Source organism: Anomaloglossus baeobatrachus, chromosome 2, assembly GCF_048569485.1.
Source record: "Anomaloglossus baeobatrachus isolate aAnoBae1 chromosome 2, aAnoBae1.hap1, whole genome shotgun sequence".
In the NCBI taxonomy this organism is placed as follows: Eukaryota; Metazoa; Chordata; class Amphibia; order Anura; family Aromobatidae; genus Anomaloglossus; species Anomaloglossus baeobatrachus.
The window spans coordinates 656,883,121-656,909,061 of NC_134354.1; the positions used below are offsets into that span (position 1 = coordinate 656,883,121).

The following is a 25,941-nucleotide window of genomic DNA, read 5'->3' on the forward strand; positions in this document are numbered from 1 at the left end:
TCTGAGACCTTTGTGCCTGGCGCTTCCAGTACCTCTGCTACTGGTCTCCTGTCTGCCTGAGGTTTTCAGTACCTTCGATACCTGCCTCCACCATCATGTTGGTGTGCGGCTTCCAGTACCTCCGATACCTGTCTCCTGTCTGCCTGCGACTTCCGAGACCTCTTCCACCGGGCTTCTGTCTGCCTACAGCTGCAATTACCTCTGCTACCAGTTTTTTCTCTGCCTGCAGCTTCCAGTACTTCTGCTACATGCTTTCCGTTTCCAGTCTGCTTGTGGCTTCCAGACCTCTGATAACAGTCTCTTATCTGCCTGCAGCTACCAGTGTCTTGCTACCAGTCTCCTATCTGCCTGCGTCTTCCGGTACCTCTGCTGTCCCTTGTATTCCTGCAGCTTCCAGTATCTCTACCAGTCTCCTATCTGTCTGCAAGTAAATACAAGGCACTCTTCAAATCATTTGCATAAAATTTATTTAAAAAAAAAGTTGCAAACATGTGACATTTCGGCCACTTGATGGCCTTCAGACAACTCACACAAATGTTCAATGTGAGTACTGAAATGGAATCACAAGCAACAACGTGTATTGCTCTGTCAGGTTAAAGCAGGGTCTTATGTACAGCGTCTGCATAATGGTGGACACCGCTGCTAACACTGGCTCCGTACATAAGACCCTGCTTTAACCTGACAGAGCAATACACATTGCTGCTTGTGATTCCATTTCAATACTCACATTGAATATTTGTGTGAGTTGTCTGATGAAGGCCATCAAGTGGCCGAAACATCACATGTTCATTATATGCAAATGATTTGAAGAGTGCCTTGTATTTGCTTGGATACGGATGGTTTGGAAGCAGACAAGTGCACTTCTTACTCTACACCTATGTGGCTAGTGCCTTAGCCTGCTTCAATCCTATCTGCCTGCGTCTTCCAGTACCTCTGCTGCCGGTTTCCTGTGTGACTGCAGCTTCCAGTACCTCTATTACTGATCTGCCTGCCTGTGGCTTCCAGTACCTCTGCTACCTTCTTCCTGGCTTCTAGTACTATCTCTACATGTTTCATGAGTGCCTCACGTCCCTGCTGGCCGTGGCCCTTGTGCCCACCCTGACCTTGGGCTTGAAAAATCCACCTTACCAGGTGAGAATAACACACAGTAATAAGAGAAGTTAGCATGGTGGGGAGACAGTGTAGATAAAAAAAGAGTGTGAGGGAAAACAGTGGAGATGGGACAGCCATGGTATATTCTAGTGTTCCCCAACTCCAGTCCTCAAGGCCTACCAACAGTGCATGTTTTCAGGATGAATCATTGACCATGCAGGTGATTAAATTATCACCTGTGCAATACTAACAAAATCCTGAAAACATGCACTGTTGGTGGGCCTTGAGGAATTGAGTTGAGGAACCCTGGTTTAGGGCATTGTTAAGATGGTCAGATGGTACAGCTAATAATGGCAGTGTGATCGTCCTAGCTCATTAAAGGTAGATAGTGTGGCAGATGAAGCTCATAAGAGTAGACAGTGTGGAGGTCATATACCATAGGAAGCTTTTATAGGGCATAGTATGGACAGTTATTTTTATGCAGAAAGCATGTTAATAAAATTCTTATTTCTAAGGGTACCATGTCGGGATGTGCTGCAGAAAACCAGACAAGAGGGAAATCTGCAGAGACGAGCTGTAGATGTGAAAAGTCATCATGGCGTCTGAATAAGATGGAGATGAAAACAAAGAATGATTTACTCAAAGAAGATGTCATCTATAAGGTGTAAATGTTTATTTGTGATACAGACTATGTCTCATCAGTACTGAGTTTCCTGTATGGTCTGCAGTCTGATGGTGACTGGTAACAACAACTCCCAGCATCTACTTACAAATGTTTAAAGAAAATTTTGGGAGTTATAGGTTCATGCGATACAAATGTATATGGGGCTGACTTGTCATTACAATTCATTGTTGTGCTAAGCTTGGTTCTTGTATCCTTGTACTGATGGTGGTTCTGGTGACATATTTAGGTGTTAGCAATTGTACTGCTGCTATATTTATTTTCCAATGCTGGTTCTGGTTCTTGTATTCATATACCAATGGTGGTTCTGGTGATACATTAATTTACTGATAGTGGTTATATTTATGTATTCATGTATGTTCATGGTGACATTCATGCACTGATGGTGATTCTAGGAATTTATTTATTTATTTATTTACTGATGATGGATCTGGTGTTGTATTCATGTACTATTGATGCTTCTGGTGTTCAATTTATGTACTGATGATTTTGGTTTTGTATTCATGTACTGATGATGGTTCTGGTGATGAATACATCACCACATCCATCATCACTACATGAATACATCACCAGAATCACTATCAGAACATGAATAAAGCACCAGAACAATCATCACCTTTTTTTTTACTTTTGCTTGTAGTTTTTGGTGAAAAAGGTAACATTTCTAATAAAGGTGGCTGTCAGTCCCGTTACCTTAATCTCTGACCCATTTCATTGTTTGGTAGCAGGGGTTAGAGGGCACCAATATACACTTTCCCAGCCCTAGTTCTTCATTGAAAGTTGCTAAATCCATACATTCATGGTTTTACAATCTTTTTTAGGGTTCCCAGAGTCCCGAGTCCCCCCATGTGCTTGTTGTACTAGAAAAAAAATTGATAATGTATGAAACATCTTTCCCATCTTACTCTCTTTGAAGACCATCAGCAGTCGTGCTTTGCGCTTGACCTTCAAATATATACTGTGGGTTGCACTGAGGACTGTCATTCTGCACAAATGATGAGCAAGAAGATACTGGTACTTTATACCTACAATTAGGGAAAATAAAAATGTATGTGTTAATAAATAATTTTTATAAATGTTACATTTCTTTAGCATAACAGGCATTTTTGTGTTAGCTAAATTAAAGGGTAAAATCAAACATTTCTTAGCGCCTCAATACATATATAATAATAATTTGAAAAAAGCATCTGTGCAACTATTACATTCTTTCAATCATCTTTATCAACAATTCCCTAAGATCTGTCTTCACAGTAGCAGACTACAAACAAATCCTGTATGGCCTTTGTTGCCTCCATCTATCCTCAACTTCTTGATGACCGAAAGTATATTAGCAAGAAGTAGAGGATGAATCTAATGGAGTAGAACTTAAAAACTAGACTGCATGAGGTTTAGTAAATAAGGGCTCATTCAGACATCCATTTTTTGAGTAAAAGTTCTATCCTCACTTCCTGTATCTTCACTCACAGCTTGTAGACTGTGAGCCCTTGTGGGCAGGGCCCTCTCTCCTCCTGTACTTGTATATGCTTTGTACTGTTCATGATTATTGTACTTGTTTTTATTATAAGAGGGGCTGTTGATAAGTCTTTGGTTTTGTGATTTTTTTTGTTTCTATGGTAACGTATGTTACATCACATGAAAGCCTTATGTGTCTAATATATGTTTTCAAAATGTTTTGTTTGTAGCTTATAGCAAGTGTTCTACACACGCTGGAAAACAAAATGGCGGAATCTAATGCAATATTCACAGCAACTGAGATCAAAGGAGTGATAAAATTTTTGTTTTCTGCAAGGAAAGTTCGCGAAGAATATTCATGGTGATATGTCACAGACATTGGGGAATCAATGCTCTTCATAATCCACAGTTAAGAACTGGGTTGCCAAATTTAAAACGGGCCACTTCAGCACCAATGATGAGGAACGTCCTGGACGGCCGAGAGTGGTTGTTCTTCCGGAGATTGTCGGTGCTGTGCACAACCTCACACAGGAGAATCGACGAATATCAGCTAAAGCAATAGCAGACATCATGAGGATTTCCCGTGAACGTGTTTGTGTCCTTATCAATAAACATTTGGACACGAGGAAGAGATCTGCAAAGTGGGTCCCCAAATGTTTGACAACAGATTAGAAAAGCATGCAAATGAAAACTTCCCGGTCCATTTGTTAGCATTTCCGGACTGATAAGAAGTTCCTGGATAGAATGGTCACTATGGATGAGACATGGATTTATTTGTATAACCGTGAAAACAAGGAGCAGTCAAAAGAGTGGAGGCACAGTGGTTCTCCTTATCCAAAGAAGTTCAGGGTGCAAAAATCAGCCACTAATGTGATGGCGTCTGTGTTCTGGGATAAGGAGGGCATGCTGCTAGTGGACTACCTTCAAAAGGGTTCCACCATCAATGCAAGGTATTACATTGAACTTTTGGACCAATTGAAGGCAGCTCCGAAGGCCAAAAGGCGTGGCAAGCTGTACAAACGAATCTTGTTCCTGCAAGACATCGCCTCTGCTCTGCTCACACTGCACAAACGACCACGGCAAATCTGACAGAGCTAGGCTTCCCGCTGGTTGACCACCCACCTTATTCACCAGATCTAACTCCCTCAGACTATCATTTGTTTCTAAACCTGAAAAACACCTCAAGAGTACCAAATTTCACATCATACATGGCTGCTACAGATGCCTGGTTTGAGGCACAACCGAAATCCTTTTTGCTAGGCTTACAGAACTTGGAATACCGATGTAAAAAGTGTGTTGACATCAGTGGAGAGTATGTGGAATAAATGTAAAGTTTCATCATCCTATCTCATTTCTTTCTGGGTAAAAGAAGACTTATCAGCAGCCCCTCGTATATACCCCTTTTTACATGTAGACTGCCATGGAAAAAATGGCGTTACAATAATAAATAATAATCCATGTTTTACATAGATAGAACTTGTATTTATTATGGTCTATGGGGCTCTTTTCATTTGATTTTTTTTTTTTTTGACCCAAGTGGTCCGCTTAAATTCATGGAGGCATGTCTGATATTTATCCACTGCTATTGGAGTACTGTCTCTGTTTCACAGACTGCTAGATAGCAGAAGGTAGTTAAACCTTTTTTTATTCTTTTTTCTCATTTGAGAAAAGCTGGTGAAACCCAGACCAAACTCACATAACGTTTTGATGAAAATGTGATAAAACTCTTAACAAAATCACTGTTGAAATTTGGTCTGTTTTTCTGTTGAATGTATGAATGAGCCCCTACTTGGAGACATATGCAGTAAATGACATAAGTATTGAACACGTCAAAAATTTTCTAAGTAAAAATATTTAGGTGCCATTGACATGAATTTTTCACCAGATGCTGGTAACAACCCATCCAATCCACACACACAAAGAAATGAAACCACAGTTGTCCATAAATTAAATTATGTGTAATAACAAGAAATGGTGCAATGAAAAGTATTCAATATATGAGGAAAGAGGTGCAAAAAGCCATGTAAAGTCATGACATTAGCGGAAATCTATCAGTTATTGGAAAACAATCCTGATACTTATTGAAAAAAATTACCTGAGCAATGCATGCCACTAGTTTCTCCATACAGGAGGTATCTTAAAGGTGTCATCACCAACAAAGGGTTTTGTATAAAGTATGAAATAAATTTCAGTAAGTGTGTTCAATAATTTTTCCCTGTGTCATTTCTCATTATTACACATAACTAAATTTAATTTATGGACATCTATGGTTTCTTTGCCTGTGTGGATTGGATGGGTTGTTACCGATATCTTGTGTGAAATTCATGTCCGTAGCACCATTAGAAATATATTTACTTTGAAAACTGGTGACGTGTTCAATACTTATTTCGCCCATTGTATATATCCCCTTAACGACCACGGACAGTAATATTGCGTCCTAGCAGTCATAGTGTTACTGCCCACGGTCTGCTGCCGGCAGCTTGCAGCGATAGGTGCACATCTCAGCTGATTTTTACTGCTGAGATGTGTGCCTGTCAGGCACAGGCAGAATTGTTATCTGCCCGTGCCGTTTAACCCCTTAAATGGCACTGTCAATATGTGACAGCACTATTATAATGGCTTTGGCGGTAAACATTTGCTCACCGGCCGATACCGGAAGTCACATGACGTGATCACGTGACTTCCAGTGGTTGTCATGGTAGCACAGGGTCATGTGATGACTCCTGCAGCTCACATGACTTACTTTCTGTTTCACCCGGCCCAGAGCTGGGTGAGGCAGAAAATGAGCATATCTGCTGTTTACAGCTGTGTAGCTGTGATCAGCAGATAGTGCAGAGTGATCAGATTGCTGATCTATATAGCCCCCTAGGGGGACTAGTAAAATTAAAAAAAAAGTTAAAAAAAGTTTTAAAAAATTAAGAAAAAAAAAATAAAACCTAAAAGTTCAAATCACCCCCCTTTCATCCCATTGAAAATTAAAGGATTAAAAACATAAAAAATATACACATTTGGTATCGCCGCGTTCAGAAATGCCCGATAAAATATAATATCAATTAATCTGATTGGTAAACGGCGTAGCAGCAAAAAAAATCCAAACGCCAAAATTACGTTGTTTGGTCGCCACAAATTTTGCGCTAAATGCAATAACAGACGATCAAAACGTAACATCTGCAAAAAAAGGGTACAGCTAAAAACGGCATCCTGAGAAGCAAAAAAATAAGCAGTCACTGAGCCATAGATCCCGAAAAAAGAACGCTACGGGTCGTGGAAAATGGTGCAAAACGTGCGCCACTTTTTTCGTACAAACTTCTGATTTTGTTTTAACCCCTTAGATAAAAGTAAACCTAAACATGTTTGGTGTCTACGAACTTGCACCGACCTGAGGCATCACACTGACACATCAGTTTTACCATATAGTGAACACAGTGAATAAAATATCTCAAAAACAATAGTGCTATCGCAATTTTTTTGCAATTTTTCCGCATTTGGATTTTTTTTTGCCATTTTCCAGTACACTATATAGTAAAACTTATGGTTTCATTCAAAAGTACAGCTCGTTTCGCAAAATAATGAGTCCTCACATGACCATATTGACTGAAAAATAAAAAGTTACGTCTCTCGGAAGAAGAATGGCGAACAAAAAACGGAAAGCGAAAAGTCGTCTGGTCGTGAAGCAGATATTTCTAATGTATAATATGTGACCATTGAGAAATCACCTGAAATTTTTTTTATTACAATAAAAAAAAATATCGTGGTCGGCGGTCCTTCAAAGTTATTGAAACTCCCATGTGTCATCGCTAGTTGAAGACCTGGCAAACACTTCTTTACTAGCAATAAAATCTGGATAACATTGCTGTAAGGACTAAGGAATTACATGTCCATTTTTAAAATGGAAAAAACTGAAGCAGATGACTGTACTCACAGGTTAGGGAACAGCTGTGCAGGCTCGATGGGATATGAAGGAGAGTCTCCTGTAGGTGTTTCCATATAACTAGAACATATATATGTATATTGCAGTCAGTACGAGATAGATAGATAATTAGATAGATAGATAATTAGATAGATAGATAGATAATTAGATAGATAGATAGATAATTAGATAGATAGATAGAGGGATAGATAGACAGATGGATGGATAGATAGATAATTAGATAGATAGATAGATAGATTAGATAGATAATGTGCAAGTTGCCCTAAGATCAGAAAAATAAGATATTCTGATTTAATTGACACCAGTTCTATTGAAAAAGTACAATTTTCTTAACATTTAAGGCCATAATACAGTAGGTAGATTTTACTTTTTTTTACGAAAACCAAATAGTAGATCCGAAACAGAGAAAAAGTATATAGTATCCAGTCTTTGTATTGGCTTAATTGACTACTGTCCTGTCAACAAACTTTGTATAAAGAAATAGTACAAGCAAATAAAAGAAACATAGTATGAAGGAAATCTGCCACTTTCTCCACTTATGAGCCACTTCTTCCTCTCTCCCTTCTAAACTGATCATTAACACTAATAAAACCAGATAAAATTAGTCTTGGTCAACACAATACTGTAGTATGTCAAGTCACTGAAGTGTCATATAGCTGCTGTCTATTGAAGTATATGGAGAGGGGAGGTCAAGTGAGGAGCAAAGTGAGATGTAAACAGAAACCCACAGAGTGACTGCTTCAAGTGTTTCAGTATTTTTCAGAGTTGGATCCACAGCTCTACAGCTCAGTACTAATATAGAACATCTTTCATGTTGCTCGCCTGCTCCTATGTGCTATATATACACATGCGTGTTTCCTGCTTCCCTGTCTGTGTGCTGTGTGTGGTGAATGTCATCACTTACTGACAAGAGAGTCTGCAAAGGGGAAAAATGCGGGATACAAGTAAGGCTAGGTTCACATTTCTGTTGTTTTGTATCAGTCACATGCGTTGCTTGACGCTTGTGACTGATGCGTTGTACAACGGATGACAATAATTGGAATTAGAAAGCGGATTCCGTTGTAAAATGAGAGTGAGAGAACGATCAGCTGATCGTTCACAATAGCCGGCTGCCATCTTTTGAGAGTGATCAGCTGATCTCCCGGCGGCCGGCTTTTGAGAGTGATCAGCTGATCTCCTGGCCGCCCGCTGCTGAGAGCAATCAGATGATCTCCCAGCGGCCGGCTATTGCGAACGATCAGCTGATCGCTCTCAAAAGCCGGCGGCCGGGAGATCAGCTGATCGCTCTCAAAAGCCGGCAGCCAGGAGATCAGCTGATCGCTCTCAGCAGCCGGCGGCCGGGAGATCAGCTGATCGCTCTCAGCAGCCGGCGGCCAGGAGATCAGCTGATCGCTCACAGCAGCCAGCCGCCAGGTGATCAGCTGATCGCTCACAGCAGCCAGCCGCCAGGTGATCAGCTGATCGCTCACAGCCGGCCGCCGGGTGATCAGCTGATCGCTCACAGCAGCCGGCTGCCGGGAGATCAGCTGATCGCTCACAGAAGACGGCTTCCGGGAGATCAGCTGATCATTCGGCCGCCGAGAGAGAGCATGCGCAGCGAAATCCTAAGGATTCCGCTGCTCAAAAAAAACGTTACACTCTGCGTTCCTGCCGCCTGACGGTCAGTCGTTCCAGGATGCAACGCAAAGGATGCAACGCAAGAGCATCAGTCACAATCCACCGCTCATATAAGTCTATGGGAAACAACGGAATCCGCCAAACGGATGTGACTGATGCAAAACAACGGAAATGTGAACCTAGCCTTATATCACATGAGAGGTAAGCACAAAAGGCATTCCCAAAGTATTCAGCTACCATATTTAGCAAAAATGAAATGTTGCTCCCATGTACAATCAAAGGAATTCTAAACTATTCAGAAATGAAGAAAATACGTTATTTTGCTATATAAATCTTTTACTTGCACTTTACTTGTGTGAAAGCAGGCAGCAATGTAAGCAATCAGTTCTTTGACTCCCTGAAGAAGCCACTTCCTTTAGTAGCAAATTACATGGGGTGGTGAATCTAACCCCCAGTCTGAGAGCCACTTATTATCTATGATTTAGGTGATACTGTATATATTCACCAAATTAGGCAACCTTTTTGCTGTTTTGATTGTTTATGTGATAATATCTTGTTTATTCACAGCTGTTACAGTAAAAATAAATTGTCTGCCATACATCTGATAAAAATAACGTCACTTATGATTGTTGACTCTTTTAATTTATCTTACACTTCGTAAAGTTTTGTTTTAGGGCTGAACATGTGGGGAGTGCCTCTTAGGCTGCATGCCCACGATCAAGGTTCACAGCGTTTTGGACACAGCATGCTTCAGCTGCGTCCAAAATGCTGTGACGTATAGTACATGCACAGTGGATGGGATTTCTAGAAATCCTATGCCCACTGTGCGTGTACTACCCGCAGCACAAGCTTACATGCGGTGTAGCTTTCTGAACTGCAGCATGTCAATTTATTGCTGCAGAGCCGCAAGTGTTCTCCACAGGGAAAATAGGAGAAAGAGACCGCAACTGCCCAAGCCTGGACAGTGGGTACGAGCAGCTGTAGTCTCCTGCGGAGACTCGCCGCCCCGCAGGTCAAGCCCCAAGGGTACGTACTCACGATCAGGACCTGCTGCATCCTGGACATGGCAGGTCCTGACCTGTAAGTCCATGAGTCTCCTCTGCAGGGGACTGCAGCTGCTCATGGCCACGATCCGGGGTCGGGCAGAATCAGTCTCTGTCTTCTGCTCTCCCTGCGGAGAATGCTTACGGCTCCGCAGCAATAAATTGACATGCTGCGGCTCAGAAAGCTTCTTTAAAAAACGCAGCAATTTTATATTTCATTTAGGAAATAAAAAGCAAATGTGTGAATTGGATTTCTGGAATCTCATAGGTTTTGCTGGTACTGTAAAAAAAGTAATGGATTAACTAATAGAAAAGAGATTGGGTAGAGTATAGAAGAGATTTACAAAAATATTTTTGCATGTATTTTTGTAATATTAATAAAGTGTTTATTGGGGCTTTGAGATATTTTTGTAAATCTCTGGTACTGTAAAAAGCAGCTTTTTATTTGCATTAACTTGCATAAAACCAATGAAAAAAAGCAGCAAAAACGCAATGTAGGAACATAGCCTTATTGTCACGCTGTACAAAGGCTAGTAAGACGTAGTACATGTTATTCCCCACTAGGTGGCAGCAGAGTAGTGGAGAGATGTCGTGGGCAGGGGTGACTGACCACGGCAGGGAAGGCTACCCGAGGTACTCGGATCCAGGATCGTGGCTGTGGCTTGAGTGGCAACACAACAATAAAAAGAGGAGACTTACAAGGGAAGAGTTTGTCAGTGACACCACCCGTGGGTTGTGTGGCGCCCCTGACCTGGTCAGGCACCACTGAGTACTGCACCCATGCTGGGTCAGTACAAAACAAGTAATCCCAGAGGCTGACTAGGGTGTGGACACACAGACACTTAGTAACCAGGAACACACACACAGCTTAGAGGGGACCCCTGGGCAGACCCAGGGGGGGGCGTGGCCCTCGCATCCCAGCTAGTGGTGGGTAGTGGGACTGGAGACAGTGAGTGTGCAGTGGCAGCCAAAGGAGAAGGAGTGTAGGAGCTGCGTCTGGAGGGTAGAGCAGAGGAGCAGGACTCTGTCAGACCCTGCACCTGTAGTGGCTGCTGGCGGGGGAGAGAGGCTACCCAGTAGTGCCACCTGAAAACCACCTAGGGCAGTAGCAAGAGGTGGCTTAGTAAGGGGACTGCCAGTAGACCAAGCCCGCACGGGGAAACAGGTCCCCAGAGCAGGAACCCACTTACTTGGCCTGCTAAACCTGCTGGTGAGGGTACTGTATGTGCCTCACCAACCTACATAGAGTCCGCAGCATCAGCAGCAACGAGGGGGACCATAAGGAGGATTGAGCCTGGAGCCATCTTAACCTTGGTCCACGCTGCCAGCAAACGGGCCAGAAAGGGGAGAACGGCAGTTGCGACTTCCCTGGGTGATCCCCCCAATACTACAAATAAGGAGTCACCCCAAACAAGAAGGGCTAGGCAAGCGAGTCAGCAGTCACCCCTACATCAGCCGAAGGGATACCTGGTTCCACCTGGTTCATCATAGCATCGCCCGGGGTGACTCACAGCTACCATCTGAAAGTGAGTAAAAACCCTGAAAGACATTGCTGCCTGTGTGTGAGTTCTTCTGCGACCTGTGGTACTACACACTTACACTGGGCCCTGGGGCCAGCCTCACTCTCGGGAGGCTACAACAACTGACTGCATTTACCATCAGCCCCAGGCGCTCCCCTAAACTGCAGTGGCGGTCACCCCTGATCGCAAATACCAAGAGTGGCATCACGATTTCTGACCTACCTGCGGCCAGAAGATTCCCAACACGTGGAGTCCCTGAAGATCCTGAGGCGACCTGAAGGAAATGCGGGGCTCCACAGTTGCGGTGATGGTTGGTGACACCCGCCGCTTCCTTGGTATGGGGCGCCCGGGGCTGATGGAGCAGGGCAGCAGGATGGTATCCCCTCCACGGGTAGGGGAGGTGTTGTCCCGGGGCACAGGTGTACGGGGAAGGGTGCTGCAGAGCATATTCTACAGGGCTGGACCAGGTGGTATTGGTGTACTCACAGTTCTAGAGGAATTCACACAAAGTCCAAGTGGTTGTCCAAATTGCCAGTGACTGGTGACCTCCGGCGGGTGTATTCGGGTCCCACACCCTGGTACAGCAAACAAGGGTCCCTTCCTCCTGCACTTAATGTTTGTGTCCTTAGTTTGACTACTCCGCTTGAAATGGGGAAGTCCACTCCCGGTGATTCTGTGTGTTGGGAGCTGTGGCCCACGAGAACTAACCCGTGGGATCTTAGCAGGCAATTGCGGAGCCCTATCCCCCTCGTTGGGTTTCCGTCTTGCTCTCTGGGCTTGCTGGTGGGACAAGACGAGGAATCTTGTCCCCTGCTGGCTAATTGACAAGGGGCTTGAAGCAGTCCTCGCCCTAGGGTCCAGGCACCCCGACTGTGCACGGCCTCCGGACTGGATTCCCGCTGTTGGCACCGGCGGGCTACAACCCTGCCCTGGTCCACATAAGGTCTCCCGCGACCGGATCTCCATCGCCTGTGGCCCTGTCTGCTGACTGCCACCTAGTCAATAGTCCAGTAGTCCAGAGGCTCCATCCCCTGACTACCCTGTCAGTCCACACTCCTCTCACTTACTCACTCCAAACTAGACTGTCTTATTCCCTCCCAGAACACCTCAGGACCCCAGGTGGGCGTCACCATCCGCTTGGCCTCGCCCACTGGTGTGTCCCTATTGTCATGGGGAGGTGACTAGGCTTTGCTGGCTGATGTTGTGTACCTGGGTGTGGGTTTGTGTTGGTATGCCAAGGAGGATGGAGTCCTGCACCTGGAAGATTTGTGCAGTCTCTGTGACAACCTGGTTTTGCCAGGGCATCACAGAGACAAAGAAAAACTGTAACGGAAAGGCAGCTGAAGTACAGCAGAGTAACTTCAGCAGGCAGTTAACAGGCAAGCCACCATGGAGCAATAGAGTAGTCAAACAGTCAGGGTCTAGCCAGGAGAGTCAAGTCAAAGCAAAGCGATGATCAATATCGAGTCAGAAAACAGAACCCAGTTGGAAGACGGGAGATCAGGTATGCAGAGGGAAACACAATAGACAGGAGCGGGAAGTCAGGGACCGGGACAAGCAGATGAACGGGGGAGGGTACAAGTCAGGACACAGTAGCAGGGAGGCAGAACAGATCAGGAACACTCACTCGAGCCAGTATACATGCCGCAAGGCAGAAAAATCACTGGCCCTGAGTCATAGGTAGAGAGGCAATATATAGCGTCCTGGGATGCATAACGAGGCAAGGGAAGTTAACCCCTGACATGACCAGGCCAGAGATGGGTGTAACCAGCAGCAGGGAAAAGCCGACCTGGATCATGACACTTATTATAAATTGCACTGGCTTCTGATGTTCAAGTGGCTTTAATTGTGTTTTGTTCTTATCTGTGAGTAATAACATTGGTGATTTTGTGCTATATATTTGTTGTGTCTCTATTAATATTTTAGTTTTTCTTTTTTTAGTTTCATCAGTTTTTGAGAATTCCAGCACTTTCTATTTTTGTGTTTATCTTCTATTTTCAAATTAGTTTTTTTTTTATTAAGTGCAAAGTGGGAATTGTTTCATGTTGACATAGCCTGACTCCACATGAGCATATCCCGTGAGAGGAAAGCGCAGAACCCATTCCCATAGTATGCTGCTTCCATTTTTAGCAACAAGGAAATGTTCCTCCTATTTATTAAGTATTACACGGGCTCTGAACGTCTACAAATAACGTGACTAAAGCCTGCTTTACACGTTGCAATTTCGCATACGATATAGTATGCGATTTGCAACGCCCCCATCGTATGTGTGGCACGTTCAATTTGTTGAACGTGCTGCACAAACGATTAACCGCCGTCACACGTACTTACTCGTCCATACGACCTCGATGTGGGCGGCGAACGTCCACTTCCTGGAGTGGGAGGGACGTTCGGCGTCACATCGACGTCACGCATCAGCCGGCCAATAAAAGCAGAGGGGCTGAGCTGAGCGGAACGTAAACATCCCGTCCACCTCCTTCCTTCCGCATTGTGGGCCGGGAGCTGCAGGACGTAGGTAAGATCTGTTCATCGTTCTCGGGGTGTCACACACTGTAATGTGTGCTACCCCGGGTACGATGAACAATCTGACGTGCAATTCTAGAGAACGGTACGATGTGTATGCGATGAACGTTTTAACGTTCAATCGCAATCGCACGTAGCTGTTACACACTGCAATGTACCTTACGATGCCGGATGTGCGTCACTTACGACGTGACCCCGCCGACACATCGTAAGATATATTGTAGTGTGTTAAGCAGCTAAATTAAGTTGTTTTTTTTATTATTAATCATGTTTCTATTAAAATGATATCTCTCCTCTTCCTTATGCCAGATACAGTATATTATCTGCAAACGCCCCACATCTCATGTGTACGGTGTATATCTCAGGATACGGCTCACTGCGTAACTCCCACTAACTTCTATCCAAATTGCAGGAGACAGTAACAAGTAAAATAAATATTTACATGCTAAATTATATAGAGATTTAGAGCCCGTTACAGCAGTTGTAGTAGATAAGGATTCTGCTCTACTGAGTAGGGTTGAGTTTCCTTACCAGACTCAGCTCTCCAACAAAAGTGGAATAAGAAGCAGATCCAATTCTCTAATTTCCCATTTGTCGGAATTCAGCAATATGAAGAATAACATATTTATATTCAATCATCTCAGAGAACCATGTCATAATGCTTTATAGTGTGAGGCGGTAGGATCAGGGTACAGACAATCAATGAACCAGGGCCAGTAATTGTAATTCCGGTCATTCCTTCTAATGTCCGGAGAGCAAAAATATGGAGCGCTGTTTTTTTTGCAAAGAAGAATTTTTTGTATTGAATTCCATTCTTAAAGGGGTTGTCCACTACTTTGACATTGATGGCCTATCCTAAAGGCCCCGTTACACGCTATGATTTATCTAATGATCTCAGTAGCGATGTGACACACCCAGATCGTAGTTATGATTGGCCGAGATCACACATAGGTTGTTTAGTAGCGGTCACAGATACACATCTCACAAACGATGCAACATCGTTCAGCGATATATTGTTTGACCAAGGCGGTCGTGTGGATGTTGTTCGTCGTTTGCAGGGTGTCAAATGTAGCAATATGTCTGCTGCGATCCAAACGACGAGCAATATTTTGAAACTGAACGACGTGTGAATGATCAACGATTTTCAACCTATTTGCGATCGTTCGGAGTCGCACGTAGGTGTCACACGCAATGACATTGCTAACGTGAAACCGTGACCCCGACGACATATCGTCAGATAAATCGTAGCGTGTAACGGGGCCTTTAGGATAGGTCATCAATGTCTTATCGCCCAGGCTCCCCCGCCAATCAGCTATTCACAGTCCTGGCAGCAGCAACAGGTGGACATAAATGCTCAGTCCTGGAGTTGCTCCGTTTTCTGATAGCGGCTGGGTACTCCACATCCACTGCCTCTCATCCTAATCAAAAGGAGGCAGATGTACATTACCCGGTCACTATCAGAAAATGAAGCAGCATTTCTGGCTGCCTGTTACCGTCGCTGGGACCGAGAACAGCTGATTGGCAGGGGTGCGGGGGTCGGACCCTGGCCAATCTGTTATTGATGACCGATCCTAAGGATAGACCATCAATGTCAAAGTAGTGGACAACACAACCCCTATAAGGCTATGTCCACATGCTGCAGTTTTCTGTTGTCACCCAAAAACGCACGCTGTGAAAGAAAAGAGCATGACAAAACGTATTTGTTTTTGTGCGTTTTTGCTCATGCATTTTTTAGTAAAATCAATGGATGGGCTAAAAAACGCAGGACAAAAATGCACAAAGAATTGACATGCTGCTGCTTTTTTTTTCTGCACCCAAAACTGCAAGGAAAAAAGAAGCAACGTGCACACAGCATTTCTTAATTCTCATAGCGTTTGCTGGAAGAAGGAAAGCTATGCAGTTTTGGGCAACAAGCTGTACCAAAAAACTAGACAAAAAAAATGCAGCGTGCGCGCACAGCCTAATATATTACACTTTGGTGATGGAGATTGATCGTTATTAGTTATACTGGGTAACAAAAATTGAAAAATAAAAGAAAAATGTAAATCTTATGTCTTAGTATGTCTGTAACACAATATATAATATGTGTAAGGCTGGGATCACATGGCCATAGATTATCTCATATGGGGAATCGGGACGATTAGGAAAATGATACTCTGCTCAATCTCTCATCAGAGCGTGAACCAAATATCAGTCTTGTGAGCTGATTCTCTTCCATATGAGAATTGGATCACAGGTGAGGAAAAGGTGGAGGACTTAATTTCTCCACTTTCTCCATTGTCTGTCTCGTCATATATCAGACTGCACTTGGATGTCATCAGAGTGCACTCCAATATTTTGCACGCACCCTTTCACTTGAGTGGGTATGAGTCGTTCCAGATGCACTGCCAGTCACAGAATACAGCAATTGTTTTCTCACGCTGAATTGCTGGTTGCACTGCCTCATTGTCCATCACTGGACTGAGTTCTATCTAGTAAAACATCAGATAATGCTCGTCCAATGTAAACGCTCGTGTGAGAGAACTCTTAGTCACACTAAGGGTCCCGTCACACGTAGCGACGCACCAACGATCCCACCAGCGATCCGACCTGGCAGGGATCGTTGCTGCATCGCTACATGGTCGCCGGTGAGCTGTCAATCAGGCAGATCTCACCAGCGACTCGTGTAACGATGCTGTGCTTTGTAACCAGGGTAAATATCGGGTAACTAAGCAAAGCGCTTTGCTTGGTTACCCGATATTTACCCTGGTTACCAGCGTACACCGCTTACAGGCTGCCAGTGCTGGCTCCCTGTATACATAGCTAGGGTACACATGGGTTATTAAGCAAACTGCTTTGCTTAGTTACCCGATATTTAACCTGGCTACGTGTGCAGAGAAATAAGGAATAACGTTTGGAACACCATTCTAAGTCTGAACTGGGTGCAAAAACCTAAAAAAACATCACTATGGGGAGATAAGGTATGCACACCAGTGACTATGTAAGGGGAATACATGAAATAGCAGAAACTGCTGTGTGCAGTAATGCAGATTCCATTTTTCACATTTTCACTCTTACATATAGCTATTGAATTTTTCAAGTCAGTATTCACACAGCAGCTTCTGCTATTTCATGTATTCCCCTTACATAGTCACTGGTGTGCATACCTTATCTCCCCATACGTGTGCAGAGAGCCAGCGCTGGCAGCCTGTAAGCGGCGTACGCTGGTAACCAGGGTAAATATTAGGTAACCAAGCAAAGCGCTTTGCTTAGTTACCCGATATTTACCCTGGTTACCAGCCTACGCTGCTTACACAGATTCGGTTCTCTTTGGTCTCCCGCAGTCAAACACGCCGATGCGTGCTGCACAGCAGGAGACCAACGAGTAAAAAAAAGGTCCTGATCATTTTGTAATGATCAGCGACCTCGCAGCAGGGGCCCGCTCGCTGCTAGGTGTCACATACAGCGATATCGCTGGCGAGGGCGCTGATACGTCACAAAACCTGTCACGTTTCAGCGATCTCACTAGCGATATTGCTATGTGTGACTGTGGCTTAAGGGCTCATGCGCACGTACCTGCTGAATATTCTGGGCTTCAAATAGCTGCAGAAACACTGCATAATAGATGTAGTGTTTGTGTGTTTGTGTAGAAAAAAAGCAGATTTCATGTGCTCAGGATGCTGCCCCCACCATAGACAGAGTGGGAGCTGCATACAAAGCGCACGGAATAATTGACATGCTGCTTTTAGGAACGCACAGATTTGGGTCAAAATGTTAGCACCCAAATCGCTGCGTTCAAAAAAAGCAACATGCGCATGTATGCATGCACAATCTACATAGATGCAGGGGACGCAGGACGCATGCATTTACGCTGCAGTGCAATACGCAGCATAAATGCATGTAAGTACGCAACGTGCGCATGAGCCCTAGGGGCTTATTCACCCATCTATTTATTTGTTTACGAGTACTATCCATGATTTTCATTGCTAGCACTTGTCCTTTTAATAGTGAATAGAGTCAATCACATGTTCGTGATTTTCCACGGATCAAGGGGTCTATGAAAAATTTGAAGGACACGTCTTATTTTGATGCGAATGTCTGTTCAAAATCCCAAATACAAGTCTTCTGGTCCATGAAAAGAATTAGATAACAGTCGTCTGGCTGTACATGTGCTTTTTTGAGCAGTGGGACTTTGTGGGCACTGCAGGATTTTAAGCCATTACGGCATAATGTGTTACCAATGGTTTTCTTGGTGACAGTGGTCCCAGCTGCCTTGATAGCATTAACAAGTTCTCCCAAAGAGTGTGTGGCCGTGACGGGTGATGCAACACGAGACTCGCGCGAGATACACACGAGGCTCTCGCAAGTGTGACACCAGCCATTAATTGAGTCTGTGGACAGGAGTCTTGTATACAGGTAAAAATGTATGACCGCTGTCTTTAATGCAGGTAACGAATTGATAAGGAGCATCTAAGTGGTCTGTAGGAGCCAGAACTCTTAATGGTTGGTAGGGGATCAAATACTTATTTCTCTTTGCAAAATGCAAATACATTTTTATAATATATTCAATGTAATTTTGTGGATTTTATTTTTGATATTCTTTCAGTTGTAAAATTAATATTTTCCTAAAATTATAGACTGTTCATGTCTTTGACTTGCAAAATCAGCAAAGGATGAAATTATTATTTCCTTCACTGTAAGATCTTGATTTCTGTATTTTTTTCAACAGTGTCCAAAAAAACCCCTCAAAAAACCATAGGAACATGTCTGTTTTTTTATCCAAGTCATAGATGTTCAAAATTATCCAATAAAAGTCTATGGGTCCATATAAATCACAGGCAGCAGGCGGATCACATCATTTGCATTGTAATGGATAGCAGAAGAACAATGATAGTAAAAACTGACACACGGACCAAACACTAATGAAAATTGGATCCAAAACATTGATAAAAATCAGACAGTTTTTTGTAAAAAAAATCATGAGCGACCGAAAGCGGCTCTGATGAAGGTCTGGCCGCCTGGCCAAAACGTAATCTATTAAGTGTGGGTTGTAACAAGAAATCAAACATATTCTATTTTCAACAGAGTGTAGATATCTTGCTATACTCACTCCGGGAGCGCTGCGCTCTATGTACGGACAATTAGTCATAATATGGCATGCATGTTTTCCCTCCATATTGTAGTGTTATCTTGATTGTGGTGCCTTATTAATTCTTGTTTGTTGCAATAGCTTATATTTGTTTTCCCAGACCCCGTTACTTACTGTGGCGTTGGTACTTGCGGACTTCCGATGGGTGAACAATAGATCGACCTTCAAAATGTATGAAAATAAAGCTTGTTCATTATTTTATTTTATATCAAGCGTGAAAAAAACATCATGTATAAAAATAAAGTTCTCAAGGGGAACCGTCAGCAAATTTTCACCAACAATTATACTCCTGGCCATGTAAATACTTTACTAAACCAGTCCATTATTAACACCTTAATGACTAGGCCTTAATTACCGGCCTTTTTTATTTATCCTTCACCGTTACATTTTTCCTTCTACTTTTTTCATCCGTCTTGCTTTTTTTTCATTGAAGTGGCTTTGCTTTATGTTAGACAAATTGCATTGTTTTTTAGTGCTGTTATTTGTATCATTTTATTGCAATGCAAATATAGAAAGAAGCAAATTTTGCTTTAGTTTTCTTTTTGTTTGTTTACATTTTTTTTCTGTTTTATATTTCCTTATTTATATGTAATAAATATTTTTGGACATTTCACACCAAATGACTTTGGCGTGTATGCCTAATATGTTTATTTATTTTTTGTTACTTATTACTCACTATTTATTTCTCTTTTACTTTTCTTTTGCTGATGTTTTTACTATTTTGGCTAGATCCTTGTGGAAGTATTGCAGCGACAGTAGGACTGTGCTGCTATTTTTCATTTTATATGTGTGTGTATATATATATTATATATACTTTGTGTGTGTGTGTGTATATATATATATATATATATATATATATATATATATATATATATATATATAAAATCGTATATAAACACACACACACACACACTGTATATCACAAAAGTGAGTACACCCCTCACAGTTTTGTAAATATTATATCTTTTCATGGGACAACAATTTAGATATGACATTTTGATACAATGTAAAGTAGTCAGTGTGTATGATAATGTAAATTTAGTATGCCGTCTAATTAACACAGCATACAGACATTAATGTCTAAACCACTGGCAACAAACGAGAGTACATCGCCTAAGTGAAAATGGCCAAACTGTGCTCAATTAGCCATTTTCCCTCCCTGGTGTCATGTGCCTCATGAGAGTTAAAAGGTATCAGGTGGGAATGGGGAGCGGGGTGTTACATTTGGTGTTATCACTCACACTCTCTCATACTGGTCACTGAAAGTTCAACATGGCTCTTCATGGCAAAAAATTCTGTGAGGATCGGAAAAAAAATAATTTTTGTTGTACATAAAGATGGCCTAAGCTATAAGAAGATTGTTAGACCCTGGCACTGAGATGCAGCACGGTGGCCAAGACCATACCGCGGTTAAACAAGACAGGTTCCCCTCAGAATAGGCCTCACTATGGCGACCAAAGAAGTTGAGTGCACATGCTCTACGTCATATCCAGAGGTTGTCTTTTCAAATTAGATGTAATGAGTGCTGCCAGCATTGATACAGAGTTAAAGAGGTGGGGTGTTAGCCTGTCAGTGTTTAGACCATACACTGTACACTGCATGAAATGGGTCTTCATGGCTGTCATTGCCGAACAAAGCCGCTTCTAAAAATGATGCACAAGAAAGCCTGCAAGGCCGACTAAGGACATGGATTACTGGAACCATGTCCTGTGGTCTAATGAGACCAAATAAACTTATTTAGTTCAGATGTTGCCAAACATGTGTGGTGGCAACCAAGTGAAAAGTACAAAGACAAGTGTGTCTCACCTACAGTCAAACATGGTGGTGTCAGTGTCATGGTTTGCGGCTGCTTGACTGTTGCCTGCTGTAGGGAGCTACAGTTCATTGAGGGAACCATGAATGCCAACATGCATTGTGACATACTGAAGCAGAGCATGATCCCCTTATTTTGGAAACTGGATCACAGGGCAATATTCCAACATGATAATGACCCCCAAACACACTTCCAAGAAGACCACTGCCTTGCTAAAGAAACTGATTGTAAAGGTGCTGGACTAGCCATGTGTGTCTCCATACTTAAACTCTATTGAGCATCTTTGGGGCATTCTCAAATAGAAGGTGGAGGTGCTCAAGGTCTCTAACATCCACCAGCTCCATGATGTCGTCATGGAGGATGGAAGAGTGGCTCCTGTGAAGCTCTTGTGAACTCCATGTCCAAGAGAGTTAAGGCAGTGCATGAAAATAATGGTGGACACACAAAATATTGACACTTTGGGCACAATTTGGACATTTTCACTTAGGGGTGTAGTCACGTTTGTTGCCAGTGGTTTAGACATTAATTGCTGTGTGTTGAGTTATTTAGAGGGCACCAAATTTACACTGTTATACAAGCTGCACAATGACTATTGTACATTGTATCAGAGTGACATAGCTTTAGTGTTGTCCCATGAAAAGATATATTAAAATATGATCTCTAAGAAACATATTTTTTTTTTCTTTATTGCTATTTTTTCCACCGTAACTGTGGCATCCATAGGAGGGAAAACAGCTCCCCATAGTAACAGAAGCCATTGGCAGAGTTGTTCTGGGTCCGTTAGGATTCCGCAGCTTTGTTATACCAGACAGATGCCTGGCAATCCTGTGATTAGCACAAAAGAAACATCAGCATCACCATAAATAAAGTGTTCACTGAATTGTACAAAAATATAAAATACGACTGTTTATTGTCTTTTTATGTTTATTTAAAAATATACAAAAAATGTGATTATTATGACTTTTTTGTCACCATTATGTTGTAATTACGTTCATGGAAAAAATATCTGACTTTAGTACAGTTGAAACCATAAGTTTTACATACACTATTTATAAAGACACATCTGCAGGGTTTTCTCACTATCTGACATGAAATCAGAATAAACCTTTCCCATTTTAGGTCAATTAGGAACCAAAATTATTTATATTTGCCAAATGCCAGAAAAATGAGAGAGAGAGAATGTTTTAAGGCATTTTATTACTTTCTGCAAAGTCAAAAGTTTCCATACACTAAAGGGGGCTTTACACGGTAGTGATATCGCTAGCAATTTCTAGCAATATCGAGCGTGTAAGTACCTGCCCCCGTCGCACATGCTATGTCGTGTGATCGCTGCCGCAGTGAACATTATTGCTACGGCAGCATCACACGCACTTACCTGGTCGTCGTCGCTGTGACTGCCAAATAATCCCTCCCTCAAGGGGGAGGGACGTTCGGCATCACAGCGACGTCACCGCGACGTCACTAAGCGGCCGGCCAATCAAAGCGGAGGGGCGGAGCTGAGCATGATGTAAACATCCCGCCCACCTCTTCCTTCCGCATTGTGGCTGGCGGCAGGTAAGGAGACGTTCCTCGCTCCTGCGGTGTCACACACAGCGATGTGTGCTGCCGAAGGAGCGACGAACCACAACCAAAAACAACCCTTACCGATTTTTGAGTTTGGGACGACCTCTCCATGGTGAACGATTTTCACCATTTTTGAGGTCGCTTAAGGTCGCTGGTCAGTGTCACACGCTGCGATATCGTTAATGACGCCGGATGTGCGTCACTAACAACGTGACCCCGACGATAAAACATTAACGATATCATAGCATGTAAAGCCCCCTTAAGAGTCCTATGCCTTTTATCAATATGGGACAGCCCATATGGTGATGTCATGTCGTTGGAAGCTTCTGATAAAAGAATTAAAGTTAAAGCGTAACAATCATATTAGGTTTGATTTCAGAAATCAATAGTACATGTGAAGATAAGCAACTTTGTAACATGTCTTATCAGAGAAATATGTTTCTTTCTCCTCTGTGATTGATCAGCCATTCTGAAAATTCTCAATTCGGAGATAAAATCTGTATCAGTGAAGATGTTCCCAATACTGAGATGGGAGATGGCAGCTGTTACTGATGAGATTCTATGTAGATGTCACGCTCCCCGGGTCCTCTGCTCCGCTCCCCGGGTCCTCTGCTCCGCTCCCCGGCTCACCTGCCACGCTCCCCGCTCCCCAGCCTCCAGTGCCCGCGCTTCCCAGGCCTCCTGGTCCCCGCTCCCGGCGCCCGTCGGCTTCCTAGTCCCTGGCCGGCTCTGCTGCGTCCTCCTCTCAGCTTCCTGCCCTGGCTTCTGGCACCCGGGCCGCGCGCATGCGCATTAGGGCGCGCGCGCGGTCACTGACCCTTTCTTAAAGGGCCAGTGTCCACTGACAGGAAATGATGCATACAGGTACAGGGTATAAAGGGGGTTAATGTCCAAGGGAGCGGGGCCTGTTCTTCGTGTTTTCCCAAGCTAGGAGTCAGGTCTCCTTGTGTTCTGTGAGATACTTACCTCTCTGTCTTCTAGAGCCGATCCTGCATCGCCATCCGGTCCTGCTGTATCTCGAACCCCGAACGCTGCCCATCTGCCATCCTGACAGTCCGTACCATCTCGGTTCCCTGCGGTGACCCGTCATCTCGCTCCAACGGTTCCGGACCCCGCCTGACATCATCACGGCTTCCGAACCTGAGCTCCGTCACCCAGACCACCATCAGTGACCTCGTGGTCCCAGGGACTTCTCCATTGTGTTCCAGTGCACGGACTGTCCTGCTACCTAAAGTGCTCCGGCTACCGGACTCCTTTCCCTCATCGGGGAGTTCGGCCCAGTGGATCCACCTCCCGGGTCTGCCCGTCCATCTGGCCCTAACAGTAAGAACAGGCCATGGATCCCGCCGAAGCACTAGCGGCCTTGCATGAGGAACTCCAACGCCAGCGTGAAGTCCAGACCCGCATGCTGAACTTTATGACCTCCGTGGACGCCCGCTTGAACACGCTAAAAGCCTCGGTCACATCTTCAGCGCCCCGGGTCTCCACTAGTCAATCCACGGCCCCCGCTCCCGTGGCAGCCTCCTCCGATGCTTCCAGACTGCGTTTGGCCTCACCACCCCGGTACGCCGGAGATCCCAAGACCTGCAGGGGGTTTATAAACCAATGCTCCCTCCATTTCACGCAGCTGCCACATTTGTTTGCCTCCGACCAAGCCAAGGTCGCCTTCATCATGTCTCACCTAGAGGGCGAGGCACTGGCGTGGATGAACCCCTTGTGGGAGAAGGAGGACCCTATGACCAAGAACCTCCAGGAGTTCCTGCAGGCCTTTCGCAGCACCTTTGACGAACCCGGACGCGCCTCCGCGTCTGCTTCATCTCTTCTCCGGTTACGTCAGGGAACTCTGACGGTGGGTCAATACGCCATCCGTTTCCGCACCTTGGCTTCAGAACTCGGGTGGAATAACGAGGCCCTAACCGCCGCCTTCTGGGAAGGACTCTCGGGTCGAATCAAAGATGAGCTGGCTGGACGTGACGTACCGTCCACCCTGGACGCCCTGATTACCCTAGCGACTCGAGTGGACATACGCTTTCAGGAGCGGTCCAAAGAGGTGTCCTGTGAGAGACGTCCGGTAAGGCATTCCTCTCCTCCACAGAAGCCCGCCGTACTCCAGTCAACGGCCTCTGGTGTCTCCGTCCATGAGCCCATGCAGATCGACCGTGTGCGACAGTCTGAACAACGCCGAGCAGAGCGGCTCGCCAAGGGTCTCTGCTTCTACTGCGGAGAGGGCACACACCTGCTACGCTCCTGTCCAGAGAAGCCGGGAAACTCCAAAGCCTAGGGTTGGTAGGAGAGGCCACCCTAGGTGCTGGGACTCTCTCAGACCCAGTTACATGGACTGTGCAAGTGACAACGGGAGAGACGCGGTTTACGGCTGAGGCGTACCTCGATTCTGGGGCAGCAGGCAATTTCATCCAGCAGGCCACGGTGGACAAGTACCAGGTGCCTGTTACTCCACTCGCCAAACCTCTTGTGATTGCCTCTGTGGATGGGAGACCCCTCTCTGACACCATCTCCTCGATCACCAAGCCGCTTGAACTGCGTATCGGTGCTCTGCACACCGAGAACATCGCTCTCTACGTCCTCCCACATATGTCACATCAAATCCTGCTGGGCCTTCCTTGGATGCGGACACACGAGCCTTCAGTCAGCTGGGGCACTGGCGATATCACTCGATGGGGGTCTTCTTGCCATGAGAACTGTCTGAAGACCATACAACCTATCCGGTGACCTCCGGTTCCCGAGTCCCTACCGGGACTGCCCTCAGCCTATTGGTCCTTCGTGGACGTCTTTGATAAGAAGGAGTCCGAAGTACTTCCGCCACATCGTCCTTACGATTGTGCCATTGACCTGCTCCCGGGAACTACACCACCTCGAGGACGGATATATCCACTGTCTCCAGCCGAAACAAGGGCCATGTCTACGTACATCACAGAGAGCCTGGCTAAGGGATTCATTCGGAGATCCTCCTCTCCTGCTGGAGCAGGCTTCTTCTTCGTAAAGAAGAAAGAGGGCGACTTACGCCCATGTATAGACTACCGGGGATTGAACCTAATCACCGTAAAAAACAAGTACCCCCTGCCGCTCATCCCCGAATTGTTTGATCGGCTCAGAGGAGCTCGTGTGTTCACCAAGTTGGATCTTCGGGGTGCCTACAACCTGGTCCGTATCCGCTCAGGGGATGAATGGAAGACCGCGTTCAACACTCGCGATGGGAACTATGAATACTGCGTGATGCCCTTCGGCCTGTGTAACGCACCAGCAGTCTTCCAAGAATTAGTGAACGATGTGTTCCGGGACCTTCTCTACGTTTGTGTGGTGGTATATCTGGATGACATCCTTGTCTTCTCTCCGGACCTCCAGACCCACCGAGAGAACGTGCAACTGGTTCTACAAAGACTGAGAGAGAATCGCCTGTACGCCAAGTACGAGAAGTGCGTCTTCGAACAGTCTTCTCTCCCCTTCCTGGGTTACCTCATCACCGATACCGGACTGCAGATGGATCCAAAGAAGGTCTCTTCCGTTCTCAACTGGCCTCCTCCTTCTGGACTGAAGGCAATCCAATGCTTTCTGGGAT

At 44.6% G+C, this 25,941-nt stretch overlaps 1 protein-coding gene across 5 annotated transcripts in view; it reads right to left on the bottom strand.

Moving 5' to 3' along the window:
- STAT6 (signal transducer and activator of transcription 6) overlaps positions 1-25,941 on the bottom strand; it is a 311,161-nt gene that overhangs the window by 11,994 nt on the left and 273,226 nt on the right. For all 5 annotated transcript variants that reach the window (XM_075337059.1, XM_075337060.1, XM_075337056.1 and 2 more), the window contains 3 exons: positions 19,103-19,150; positions 7,149-7,217; positions 2,680-2,799 (listed from right to left, as the gene is read on the bottom strand). In XM_075337059.1, the coding sequence (XP_075193174.1) occupies positions 2,680-2,799; positions 7,149-7,217; positions 19,103-19,150 (237 nt within the window). The remainder of the gene's footprint in view (positions 1-2,679; positions 2,800-7,148; positions 7,218-19,102; positions 19,151-25,941) is intronic.